This window comes from Grammomys surdaster, unplaced genomic scaffold (genome assembly GCF_004785775.1).
Source record: "Grammomys surdaster isolate TR1022 unplaced genomic scaffold, NIH_TR_1.0 278, whole genome shotgun sequence".
Classification (NCBI taxonomy): Eukaryota; Metazoa; Chordata; class Mammalia; order Rodentia; family Muridae; genus Grammomys; species Grammomys surdaster.
In genome coordinates, this window is record NW_021604719.1 from 2,229,843 (window position 1) to 2,244,277 (window position 14,435).

General features: G+C 37.6%; 1 protein-coding gene across 1 annotated transcript in view; it reads left to right on the forward strand.

The window, feature by feature from the left end:
* Myot (myotilin) overlaps positions 1 to 14,106 on the forward strand; it is a 19,082-nt gene extending 4,976 nt beyond the window's left edge. The window contains exons 3-10 of the mRNA XM_028777216.1: positions 2,496 to 2,670; positions 4,113 to 4,214; positions 6,242 to 6,288; positions 6,822 to 6,954; positions 8,113 to 8,320; positions 12,510 to 12,675; positions 13,339 to 13,472; positions 13,650 to 14,106. Coding sequence (XP_028633049.1) covers positions 2,496 to 2,670; positions 4,113 to 4,214; positions 6,242 to 6,288; positions 6,822 to 6,954; positions 8,113 to 8,320; positions 12,510 to 12,675; positions 13,339 to 13,472; positions 13,650 to 13,822 — 1,138 coding nt within the window. The 3' untranslated portion in view covers positions 13,823 to 14,106. The remainder of the gene's footprint in view (positions 1 to 2,495; positions 2,671 to 4,112; positions 4,215 to 6,241; positions 6,289 to 6,821; positions 6,955 to 8,112; positions 8,321 to 12,509; positions 12,676 to 13,338; positions 13,473 to 13,649) is intronic.
* The last annotated feature ends 329 nt before the right edge of the window (positions 14,107 to 14,435 follow it).

Genomic DNA, 14,435 nt, shown 5'->3' on the forward strand with positions numbered 1-14,435 from the left:
GGAAGGAAGGAAGGAAGGAAGGAAGGAAGGAAGGAAGGAAGGAAGGAAGGAAGGAGAGAGAAAGAAAGGAAGAAAGGAAGAAAGAAAGAAAGAAAGAAAGAAAGAAAGAAAGAAAGAAAGAAAGAAAAGAGAGAGGAGAAGAGAGAAAAAGAGGGAAAGAGAGAGTGAGAGAGAGAGAGAGAGAGAGAGAGAGAGACAGAGAGAGACAGAGAGAGACAGAGAGAGACAGAGAGAGAGACAGAGAGACAGAGTTTAAGAGGTACCCAAACCAGAGATCAAAGGTCCAGTTTTAACTGTTCCATTTTAAGCAACTGTAGATAACTCTTCTAATCTTGCCTTTGCTACTTGATACCTGTTCTGAGTCCAGCTGTATGGGGTGGAAAGCCCTGGCCCTTTGAACATTTGTGCACAATTCTTTCATTGTTATGATGAGCTCAAGATTGCCCCGTCTTCTAAAATAATCCCTTAGTTTCTGACCTAAGGACACTGGAAGGCCTTATTTTGCTTCTCAATTGTAAGGAGTTCTTAGGCAAAGTTTTAGCAATTGATCAAACCACAGGGTGGAAAGTGAGGGGAATTCTTTAATTCTAATTATTCCTTCCAAAGTGCTTGCTGTGAGGCATTCAACAAATAGCCTGCTGGGTAATCCAGTTTTCTGAACTGTAGCATATTTAAGGATCAGGGTTGTCAGTGATAAGGAAAAGACCTATAAAACAATGTAAACACACAACACTAGTTTATAAGTAAGAAAGAATTTGAAGTCTAGTGCATATGTATCTAATGTGCAGACGAGGAGGGTGTGTAATGAGTCAACTAACTGACACTATCCTGTGGCTCTCAAGCTTGGTTAGCAATCCCTCAGGCTTTTTGTGAATTATAATGATGAGAACAGAATTTTCTAATTCTATTTCATTTACCAAGTACATGTGTCTCTCGAACAGATGGGACTCTAGAATTGAAAGTCATTACAGGGAATTATGGCATGCACTGCAGGAATATTAAAGGGCCAAGAAAATTCTGTCACTTTGGCCCAGGAATTTAAACAAGGGAGGGGGCTCACTATTTACTTACATATTTCATTGATTTAACTCTTTGCTGTTTTGAACAAATAAGACTTTAGTTAAGGACAGATGGGAACAACTGAAAAATCGAAATATCTAAATGTAAAGGGATAATGGGTTCCATCAGCTTCTAAGACAATATATCTTGACTACAACTTAAAAATATCCACTCTGTTGAGTGTATCTCCCATTCCCATGATTTCTATTGGTGGATATAAAATGGTACCACAATGAGTAATGGCATCTGCTACTCATCAGGTTTGCATGTGGCCCTAGGATTATCTCCAGGTCGCCCAGGCCACAATGTGAACACTCTGGCTCCACTTGGGCTTCATATCCTCTGAAATCACAAGTCCTTTTATGAATCTTGATCTCATTTTGATCTGGATGACTAGAGAACATTTATCATGATCATCATAAAATGTTCATTAGATCAGTGGCCAGTTTTCTCATATTAATTAGAATAACACAAATTGACCCACATATGGTTCTACTTCAGCAAACCAAGTTAAAACAATGTAAAATACTAGGAAAAGTTTGAGCCACTCAACAGCAAGAAATACAGGACCCCTTAACTGCTGCCTCTGCTCTTTACCAATATCAATGTGGAAACTTGGAGAGAGCTCAGAATGCCTTAAGTAAACATTTAAGAAATAATATTATATAAGAATTTGAACTTTTCAAATTACTTTTGGATTGGTGTTATTTTTCCCAGTCTTTTTTAAAAGTTATATTTCATACTCTATCCTCCTTTAATTATCCCTGACCCCAAATATCAGTTTAACAATAGTGAATAAATCATCATTACTTTAACAGTTATTTTTATGCACTGGCTTGGATCATCTTGACTATAAAATTAACTGGAACTGGGAATTAATATGAAAATCAGAGGTCCCGCTGAGGAACAGTAGAATATTCCTCAACACACAAAACGTGGATGGTATGCAGGTCAATCAATTCAGCTCTAAAAGAAGAAGCCAGTATTGGTAACATTCACCAATTAAAGACTCTCACACCAGCAATTTCAATCCCTAGCCTGAGATCACAGGTTGCTAGAAAGAGATTCTAAAAAGTCAGCTCTCTCAAACCTAGGAAAGGCAACTCAAGCACATTTTGCTGGATAGCTGTCTCTCCATCACACAAGAAATCCAACAATAAGATTGAAAAAATTCATTTAACAGTTCTTTAGGTGGACTCTTCTAGGTGCCCTTCTTGTATCTAAATTCTTCCTCCTACTGTATAAATGTCTCCTGCCATGAGAGAAGATAAAGGCAGTAGCCATGTTTATATCCTTCTTGTCTGTTATTAGGATTATTGGTGTTCTCAAAAACATAGACATTCTAAGTGGTAAATTCAATGTATCTAAAGGCAGCTTACAAAATGAAGTAAATTCTATCATTTTCTTTCTCATTTTTTCTTTTTTCTTTTTTAAAGCTATCAACAATCTCCAGTTAACCAACCTGTAAATGTCATGTCGTCCCAAGCTGCAAATGCTAAGCCCACTCCAAAGACTCCTGACCATGAAATCCAAGGATCAAAAGAAGCGTTGATTCAAGATTTGGAAAGAAAGCTGAAATGCAAAGACACCCTTCTTCATAACGGAAACCAAGTGGGCAAGCTATCTATTTCTTTTTTTTTAATATAGATATATAATTTTTTTTCAAATTGTAATTTATACTCATTCACACAGGGGTTATAAACACAAAAAGGCAGGATGTGGGGAAGGGGATGACACTGGAGCGTGGGTGTTCAGGGGGAATACAGATATCTTTCAGAACCCTCCTTTCACTGTCTGAAGAGACCTCCAAAAATCTCAAAGATCCTTACTGGACTTAATTTACTCTATTATAATAGAAAAGGCTGTGTACAGCTCTTGACTGTGTACAGCCCTTATAGAAGAATATTGCCTTTGCATAGTCAAGACAGGGATGGTTAAAGAGAGCATGAAAAAGGTCAGAGAAGGCTCTGAAAAAAGTCAGAGAGGGAAAGAGAAAGATGAGTGCTGGTACAAGAATTGATTTTCAGCCTCTCCAAGGTTGTCAACCCTACCTCCTCTCATCTTAGGACCATTATTTGGGTTCTTTTTGCTTATTTCTTCTGGTCTCTGGGCTTCAAATAGGCTGACCAACACTGTGAAACAACAGATAAATAATTTGGTAGCAAAATCTATTCAGATAAGCTATCTACTTCTTAAAGAAGGCCATGATTAATGGTCTGTTACATACCTGACTTCAATAAGAAGTTCTGAGACTGAGAATGTAGCTCACGGGTAGAGCACTTATCTAACATAAGATTAATATCCAGCACAGCTCCACATTTAAAAAAAAAAGTTTCTTCTGTCTTTCATATAGCTATGCCCATAAAAGCAGCAAGATATAGGATTTGCTTTTTTTTTTAAAAAAAAAAAAAGGTGGGGGGACATTTGCTGTCAATTCCTTAATACTATATATGAAGTCTGCCTTTTGATTTTTAGTAATAAATGGATAAGAAAACAAGCAAACAAAACCAGAAAAGAAAAACAAAATGCCCTAGATATCCTAGATAAAACAATGAAATTTTTGTCTTACACATAATTCTCTCAAATGAATGTTTGTATAGACTGTGCTGGCACACTTCTATTAACCTTGCTCTTGAGGTTGAAAGAGGAGAGGCAGGAGAACCAAGAATTGAAAGTCAGCTTTGACTTTTTATTTCAAAGTAAGCCTTTGCTCCATGAAATCTTTTCTCAATGAGTAAATTGATTAATTAATTAGTCACTATTACCTTCTCATAAAATTTCTGCTTACCAAGCAATTAATGAAAAATACTATCGACTCAACATTTTTTGCTTCTTAGTGTATGTTTTCTCGGTCAAATTGAAACAGCTGTAATTATTATATAAGCTCTTAAGTTACGATTGAATGGCCACTTGTCTTTGAGGACAAGGCTCTTTGGGAAAGGTGGAAAGTATAATTCAAAAACTATATAAGAGTTTGAAGTTGTGACTTAAAGTGGATTTTAGAGGTGTGCCTGTTTAAACGCCTCTTACTAAAGCTCATCACTGTCCTCTAGAGACTGACCTATGAGGAGAAGATGGCTCGCAGGTTGTTAGGGCCGCAGAATGCTGCTGCTGTGTTTCAAGCTCAAAACAGTGATGTCCAAGATTCCCCGCAGGTAAATTTAAGTGATTGACATGTAACTGTGGCCTCTGCTTTTCTTTTGGGGACAGGACCTTCACTTCTAGAACTGGGTCCAATTGGTCCCCCTTTCTGAGCTTGCTAGGTACCTGAGACTATAGGGGCACACAGCTGTGGCCATCTTGGAACACCTTTTTATGCAATTTATAAATTGTTTGATGTTTTAAGCTGCATTTGTAGCATATCTACTTCCTTATGTCATGCTCCTGAGTTTAAACACACTTCTTGCTGAAAAAAAAAAAAAACTAATAAAATTGCTCTATCCGGTAGCATTCTAAGATGAATGAAAGCTCATTTTCAAAACAAACCAAAAAAAAAAAAAAAAAAAAAACCAAGGCTTAACTTCAGAGTACAGTGGATACAAATTACTTGCACCTGACTAACTTAATTATAACACATAATTTAACTCATAGGCACACGTAAAGTGGGAAAGGCAAACTGAAGGGCTATTACCCTTTTTGTCTTTCTCAGGAACCTGCCTATCACACCCTCTTAAATAGTCTAAAAAGACATGAGCAACAGAGAGTAGCTGGGAACTCATTGAGAGAACAAACATGAAATAAGAACAAAAGATACTTGTTTCTTTTAAAGGCAACTAGACCAAGTAGAAAGGATGGAGCAGAGTCTAGTGGGGGTAAGAACTAGGCCTTAAACAGTGAGCTGTTCATTTATTCATTCATCCACCATTCAACAAATTTACACAGAGCATCTGCTATGATGAACTCTAGTCATGGTATAGGCAAGAATAGGCAGAATTAGACATCTCTACTATATCTACTAGTGGAAATTACTTTAAAAATTAGTTAATACTTACGACAGTGTTTGAAAGGAAAATGACAGGACTGGAACAAAGAGATAGTAGCTCTAAAGGGTAAATCTTACTGTTTTATACACTCAAACATTAATCCTCAGACATTAACAAGAAATATTGTTCAATTACAGTGTAACTATAAACAAAAATACATCTTTGCTATGATTGAAATGCCTTATTTCTGAAGATAATATAATGAAACCAAAAACTTGTTTTAAATTTTTTGAAGATTTTTAGTTTTATTAAACTATTAGGTTTGATTTTTGTTTTTTGATATTTTGCTAAAAACAATTGTCTGTTTGCTTAATTGATAAGTTGTTTTGACATTTTATTTAAGGAATCTTAAGACTATCCAAAATTTTTAGATTGTTTTAAAATGCCAAAATGCATTGACTAAAAGATTCATCTCAAATTAATTTTTTTGCTCAGGTTTTCTGTGTCCTTCTCATAGATACTCAGAGGTATTTGGGCTGACGCTATAGTTTCTACCTTTTTTCAATCTCCCACTGTGCTAAGCACAGCAATAGTTATACAAAGCAGTCATTAAATATATAACTAATTGCTTCAATTATAATGTTCATCAACCTCTAACTTTATTTTCAAACAGAAATAATTTTCTGGCACTCAACAGAAAACATAAAAGGCAAATATTTCTTTCTTAAGCAGGAACTAATTCATGTTTCAAGTACTTTTTATACTTTTATCTGTATTTCTCGGGGTGTCCAATGAGATTTTATGCCATGATCTAAAAGGAGACATATTTTCCAGTCTAATATGTAGTGGAACTGCCAGGCAGTAGCTTGATACCCTCTGCCTACTGCCAGCACAAGTGAGCTCATGGCTATTCCTGCTTTGCTAAAGGACAGCCTGTACTGTGTGTCCCCATGTCAAACACATGGGACACATCATCCTTTAGCATAAAACAGTGAAAATTAACCTACCACCAGAGTTGGGTCCAGCTGATTTTCATAAATCACACATGTGAATCCATCTTACTAATTCAATGGTGTCCTCACTAAAGAAATGGGCGGTTAATTTGCTATATTTTAAATGATAGATATACGGAAACAATCACATCCAAAACAGAAACATTCTTTTCAACTGTAATTAATTACTTGTGCTTCATTTAAGAAGACCAATTACATGTTAACTTTCTCTCTCTCTCTCTCTCTTTTTTTTTTAATCTCAAGCAGCATAATTCAGAACATGCACGGCTGCAAGTTCCTACATCACAAGTAAGGTAATTTTGTTTACTTTGTATAGAGAGATATATTTTGCAATCTAAACTGATTTCCACTTAAAATCCAGTATGTATATACAGTCTTCACATTTACTGTACTCTTTCAAAACAGAGTGTGAATTTTCTAGAATCAAGGATGATGTCGAAAAATTGTATGACAATTTTCAGAGCTACCTCAAAGGGAATTTTAAAAAACATTTTAGTCGAATAGTCAGGACTATGTTTCCACATTAAATAACTTTATCACAACAAGGAACTCCTAGTACTAAGTATGAGGTACACATTGCTCAATTTAAGGAACTTGATAAAAAGGAGAGAATTGTTCAGTTTGTACCAGATGTGCCTAAGTTGTGTATGCCTGCCAGTAATCAAATAAGTCACTAAATATATCACCCATAAGGCCTCTCTCTGCTGTCACTATGCCATCAGACCAAACAAGAAGCTCTGGACTTTGTAGCATGATGGCCAAACTATCTTGTGTGATTTGAAAAACAAGGACATTGCTGCAAATTATTATTAAAATATTGTTGTAGAAGTAGATCGTCCTCCAGAGCAGAGGCAAATGACCAGGATGCCATCCAGGAGAAGTTTTACCCACCACGCTTCATTCAAGTGCCAGAAAATATGTCAATCGAAGAAGGAAGATTCTGCAGAATGGACTTTAAAGTAAGAGGTTTTTAAATGCTAAAGATACATTAGCAATGGGGCACTAAGTTCGGGGAAATGTCCCTTTCCCCAAACTTTTACAGCTTGAAAAAACACTATGTACAATGAAAAGAAGCACAAATTCTGAAGCTAAGTTGACACAAATTTAAATCTTGGATGTATTACTTTCCAGATGTGTAAGTATCCACGAGTTATTTAACCTCCCTGTGCCTTGTCATCTCATCTGTAAAATGGGAATAAGAAACAGTACTTACACCATAAAATTTGGAACATTAGCTGAGTAAACTGAGGTACTTGGGAGACATACATACACACTCACACACATACACTCACAAACATACACACACACACTTACACACACAGTCACACAAGATCACACACATTCTCACACATACTCTTACTCTCACTCTCTCACACACACACACATACTCACACACACACACACACATATACACTCTTACACACACACATATTCATACTCTCACATACACATGGACTCTGTGTGTGTGTGTGTGTGTGTCTCTCTCACACACACAAAACATGTTGTCTCATGCACATGCATCTGTAGTTGTCCATTAACTACTTCAAGCCACCCTGCTTACTTTTTCCAGGTCTTCAGGCTAAGATGGTGCCTTAAAAGATACCATACCACACTGTGATTATCTTCATTCTGAGAACCCATCCTCATAAAATATTTTTTCAGATTCCCTGTCAATGAGAATTTCTATTAGGACTGAATCTCTTTATACAGAAACACTCACAGAACTAACATTCATATACAAAATTATAGCTCAAGAGTTTTGTTTTCAAAAGCTATTTGTTAAATTGAAAGCATCACATACTTGTCTGTGGGACTTTATTTTGTGTCACACTTAGCAAGGCTAGTCATTCCTTCCCTATTCTTTGTAGGACATAAAATATAAATTAATGTTCTAGATAAAGTAACCACAAGAGATCTTAAAGAGCCTGAGGTTGTATTTGAAAGAATTGTATGTGTTCTGAAATAGTCTAAAAGAAATATTGATCCTATTTTTAATTTCACAATAAAAAATTTACAATAAATATATTTTAAACTCCTGCTTTGCCTTTTCAACCCCAAAATCCAGATGATAAAGTTGTTGAAGTCATAAATAGAAAACTGCTCTGTTGTATTTCTAGGTGAGTGGACTTCCAGCCCCTGATGTGTCATGGTATCTAAACGGGAGACCGGTGCAATCAGATGAGTTCCACAAAATGATAGTATCTGAGAAGGGTTTCCACTCTCTCATCTTCGAAGTGGTCAGAGCATCAGATGCAGGGCCTTATGCATGCGTGGCCAGGAACAGAGCTGGAGAAGCCACCTTCACAGTACAGCTGGATGTTCTGGGTAAGCCTCCAGAGAGATCCTTCAAAGGCAGCATAGCTGAAAAAGAAAGAGTGCTACAAAGGAAAATATTTTGAAAGGAAAGCCCAGAGGACTTCATACTTCAGTTAACATCTACAGAATCTAGTGCAATACCAGTCTACACTTACAACAAAAAGGCATTTAGGGGAAACTACTGGGAGATGGATGAAGAAATTGTTTATTTTAAATATCCCAAGTCACAATCTATTGAAAGGAGCCAAGGCAGAAACTCAAGTCAGGAACCTGGAGGCAGGAACTGAGCAGTGTTAGACTTCGGTGCGCAGCTTGGAACAGACAACACCAGACCAAATGGTTCCAAAGGGGAGGGGGCTTATTCAGGGCAGAGGGCAAAGGTAGGGAGAGAAATGGGAGAAGATGGTGGAGAAAGAGGAGAGAGAGAGAGAGGAAAGAAGAGGAGGCCGGCCATGACCACGTGGAGACCGGGAGGGTGTTGCCAGATAACTGTGGAGGTGGAGTTTAGGCAGAATACTAACAAGCAGAAGCCTTAAGGAGGCTGCTTACTGGCTTGCTTCCCATGGCTTCCTCAGCCTGCTTTCTCTTCTCGAAAAAAGTTAAATATAATCACATCATTTCCAACTTCCCTTTCCTCCCTCCAACCCCTCCCATGCCCTTCCCTTCTAACCCCTCCTGTGCCCCTCCCTTGATCTTCTCAAATGTATGGCCTCCTTTTCCATGATTGTTGTAGCTATATAGTAGATAGATAGATGATAGATAGATAGATAGATAGATAGATAGATAGATAGATAGATAGATGATAGATAGATAGATAGATAGATAGATGATAGATAGATAGATAGATAGATAGATAGACAGACAGACAAGCAGAAAGACAGGTAGATATTCTGCTGAGTCTGTTTAGTATTGCTTATAGGCACAGAATCTCAGAGCTTACCAGCAGGTGTTTTACAATTAATTAGGGGGCTAATCCATCAAGAAGACCATTTCTGAGACAGAGACAGATACTTACAGCCAACCATTGGACTGAGGTCAGGGACCCCTATGGAAGAGTCAGAGGAAGAATTGAAAGAGCCAAAGGGGATTGCAACCCTATAGGAAGACAGTGTCAACTAATCTGGATCCTTGGGAGCTCCCAGAGACTAAGCCTTCCTGATCTGAGCACCCCTCACTCTCCCACACACACAAAATGTAGCAGAGGAGTGCCCTGTCTGGCCTCAGTGGGAAAAGATATGCCTAATCCTGTAGAAACTTTATGCCCAAGGGAAGAGGAATATTCAAGATGGGGGATGAGGGGAAAGCACCCCCTCAGAAGTGAAGCAGAGGTTGATGGAGTAAAGAATTCTGGGATCAGGGACTGGAAGAGGGGGCAACATTTGGGATGTAAAAACTAAAATAATTAATTAAAAACAAATGAAATTAAATTTAAAAAGAAAAATATAAGAGTGTCTAGTAAAATTGAAGTACATGAAAAGTATTAAATAGAAAAATGTCTTGACTTTCATAAGAAGAATGTATTTATCAGAGAATTAGTAAAATTATACATATACATATGCCAATAGTAATCATGGAGGGAGAGGCTATAAGTTTGAGAGTGAAGGAGCCATGGAAAGAGGAGAATTAGGGGGGCTTTGGGGGGAAGAATGGAGGGGGAAAGTGATGTAACTATTTTAATTAAAATATATATTTTTCAAAGTTAGAAAAAAGAAGACCTGTTCTCCCTCTCTCAGCAGTCGATAGTTACCTATAGCTCTTTGTCTAAGGGTGGAATCCTATGAAGTCCCCCTTCCATGTTAGCACATCAGAACTCGATGTCTTCCTTGTTCAGGTCTTGTGTGGGCAGCCATAATGTTGAGGTTTCAGGAGCAAAGGTTCCCTATATTTCTAGACTGTGAGACACAATCTCACAACATACTTCATGTTCCTATGGCTCTTACAATCTCCTTGCCCCCTTTTTGAGATGTTCCCTGAGCTTCTGGTGCAGAAGTTGTGGGGTAGATGTATCCATTGAGGCTGTGTACCTAACAGCCAATTGTTCACTGTATTTGGATCAGATGTGGAGTTTTGTTATGGTCTCTGTAAAGCAAAGCTTCTTTGATGAGAGGTGAGAGCTACACTTGTCTGTACGCATAAAGATAAGCACTTAGAGTGCAGTGAAAAATTATGCTGGTTTAGAAAAGTGATGGCAATATGTTCTTTTCTAAGATTCATGAGCTTACTAGTCCCAGATAGCTGGATAGGCTTCCAGTACCAGATATAGTTTTCTTAAGTCCAATTAGAGAGCTATTGGTTACTGCCAATGCATGAGTGCCACTACTGCACCCTTAGGATTGTCTTGGAATGCTGGTCATTGTCCATCAGAGCTATGTAGGACTACTGTGTGCTTCACCCTGTGGCCGGTTTGCATAGCTCCCTTTGGTATTATGAAAGTTAGTCCTTGGAAGGGAATGTTTTACCCCTTCATTCCTGCTATTTTCCCTTTCTAGGGCCCCTGCAGCCCATCCCCACAGTCTTTATTATTATTATCATTATTATTATTAACTTTTCTAATTTCTGTAGTTACTCCAAGACTTGGATTTAAAATCACATATGAAATACTAAGTTTTTCTTTCTGGGTTTTATATTACCCCACACAATATATTTTTAATTCCATCCACCTGCAAATATCATTATTATTCTCCATTCCAATGGAATACTATTAGTAATGTACTTATGCACATTTTCTTTATCCATTTGTTAGCTGAAGGACATTTAGGTTGTTTCCATTTTCTAGCTACTGTGAACAGAACAGCAATGAGCGTGGCTGAGCAAGAATCAATGGAGAGAATAGTATATAAATTTAGAGGGAGCAAAAAAAATAATATAAGCATTTCTTGATATAGCTAGAAGATGCTTTCAAAGAAGAAACTATAGTCTAATAATTTATCTGCTCTATAGCCTAAAATGTAACCATCCTGACTCATGCTGATATAGAATTGTTATAGGCTGTTGTAATGTGAATTCATACTTGAAAGACGGAGAGCAGGTGTTAATTTTTAGCTGTATACTACATTGTACATACTAGGAAAGTAGTGTTCAATTATAATCACCCCTCTTCCCCCTCCCCAGAAAATCTTATTTCTTTGGGAAAACAAGGTCTGACAAACTCCCACCTCACACTATGGCAGCATAGCTCTATAAAACCTCATGTTCAGTTTTTAAATTTTACAATCTGAGTACTTTAAATATGTCATATTTAGTTCATTAAGCTATTATCTCACAAGAAGTATTTAATAAATCGTTGTTTGTTTTATAAAAGCCTGATTGGGTTAAAGGATTGACAATGATCTTGAGCTTATAGTCTGCATAAATCAATGAAAGATCTTGAAGATCATGCTAGAGACTGAGGGAACCCAACCAAAGCTAACAGAGAATAAAACACAGATGTACATGCTTGCCCAGTATGCACACACTTTGTGCTGTTAAGCTTTGAGTGGATCACGTTTGTGCCAGTGGCTTCATAAGAAATGCCCTATTCCAGCTGAAGAAGACCTGGGCTGAAATCCATCCAGCCTCTTCCTTTCTCCTTTAGAAAAGCCAGCTTCAGTGTTAAGTCACCACTCCCTATTTCTTCTTGTTGCAGGTGGTTTGATGATTACTGCCATGTTATTAACAGTTTACAAAGCATCTCTTCTGTCATATTCAGATAGATCTGTCACTACCACCTGGAGTTGGTTTGATTCTGGTGTTTTGGAAGGTGTAGTTAGCAAAAGATAAAACTAAGACCCAGAGAAAGTAAACAAAAATGTTCCAATTTTATGTGGCTCATTGAGACAATAGAGATTTTCTTTTGTAGGGTTGAGGATGGAACCCACAACCCTGCACGTGCAATACAAACCCTCCACTGATAAGTTGCATCTCCTATAGGCACCTGAACTGTAATTGTCTGCTACCCTTACCATCATACACCCTGCCTCCCTGTAGATGAAATGACTCATCTACATAAACATGCTTATAATTTTAGTAAATCAATAAATTCCATTTTAAGAACTCTGAATATAGTAAGATAATAATGTATGTTACAGTATTTTATCTAACAATAAAAAGACTTTCAATTCTCACATTGCTTTTAAAAGCTTTAATGTTAATGTATAAAATTTCATAATATTTTAATTTGGCCTAATGTCACCTTTATTGATTTCCTAATAATATCCAGCAAAAGAGCATAAAAGAGCACCGATGTTTATCTTCAAACCACAGAGTAAAAAAGTTTTTGAAGGGGAGTCAGTGAAGCTAGAGTGCCAGATCTCAGCTATCCCTCCGCCAAAGCTCTTCTGGAAAAGAAACAACGAAATGGTCCAGTTTAATACTGATCGGATAAGGTGAGACAAGACTGTTTGGACCGATGTATACATGGGCTGCATGCATCTAGTTATGCTTTTTACACACCCTACAAATATAATTTTTTTTGGGGGGGGGGGTTCGAGACAGAGTTTCTCTGTGTAGCCCTGGCTGTCCTGGAACTCACTCTGTAGACCCAACTGGCCTTGAACTCAGAAATCCACCTGCCTCTGCCTCCCAAGTGCTGGGGTTAAAGGCGAGCACCACCACCGCCCAACTTAGGTTGTCTATTCTTAAAAATCTATATTTAAGTTAGATTCAAGTAATCCTAAAAATAATACACAAAAGATCCTAGAATTCATCTTTTGTCGGCAGTGAAGAACCTTGGCTACAGAAAATAAATGGCATAGAAAGATTAAAACAGAATTGCTGGGGGAGCAAGAAAGAGTTTCCTAGAGATCTAGCCTAGGGTCTTGTGCAGGCTAGACAGATACCTTACTACCAAGTTATACCTCCACTCATGGGTGGAGCGTCTAACTTTGGAAAAATCAATAACTACATGGTATTGATTAAACACAGTCTTTGACTTTCTTAACAGCCCTTTCTTATTAGTTAGATTTTATAAAGCAGCAATACGTTTAAACTTTTACCCCAGATAAAAGAATGTCATTCCTGACCCTTTGTTTCCGTCTGTTTTTTTCCAGCTTATATCATGATAATGCCGGAAGAGTAACTCTACTGATAAAAGACGTAAACAAGAAGGACGCTGGATGGTACACAGTATCAGCAGTCAATGAAGCTGGTGTGACCACGTGTAACACAAGATTAGATGTCACAGGTATGACATGGAGCAACCCAATTTAACCAGGAAACTGAGAAACACCTGGCTCAGAATTGTGTGACATACAGGGAAATGTTCCTCCAGAACCATTTTCCCACTATGTTTATCAGTGACTGCTAAGTTCAATTGGTATCTGTTAACCCACTCTTCTGAACTAAATTTTATTTATTTCAGCCCGCCCAAACCAAACTCTCCCAGCACCTAAGCAGCTGCGTGTTCGACCAACTTTCAGCAAATATTTAGCACTCAATGGGAAAGGTTTGGATGTGAAACAAGCTTTTAACCCTGAAGGAGAGTTTCAGCGCCTGGCAGCTCAATCCGGACTCTATGAAAGTGAAGAACTTTAATAACTTTGCCCACAGGGAAAACACAACTTCACTACTACCAATATATCTGATAACGTTGTGAAAATAACCCATGGCTGTATTAACAGATTTCGGCTTTACTTAGGTCGTATAACTAACTCACATTTAGAATGTTATTTACCCTGACTCTGGCACAGCCTGCCTATTCCTGTGACCTGTGAAGCCAAAAGTAAACTAAGTCTATGAGTTTGTATTGTAAGAGACTGCTCTAAGATGCAGTATCTTAACACCAACATCATTTAACAACTATGAGTTATGAACCAGAAACTTTTTAAATACCACTAATGCTTTCAGTAAAGTTTATGGGTATTGCTTAACAAACATTCATTTACCTGTTTTTTCTCATAGGGATACTAACATGATATAGATTATCTGAGTGTTCCACAATTTCACGTCAAAAGAGAATAAAATTTGAGTAATTAAGACAGACTTGTCTCATCTTCACAAGAGTCTAGAAAGGTCTTCCTGATCAAACTTGTGGTTTTTATCTGTGAAACAGCACTCAGAAAAACCTGTGAATAACAAATTCCAAAGCAAGGAAATGTCATCATTCCTAAGGAGGGCGTGGAGCTCACAACTCAGGCAACTCCCTCTG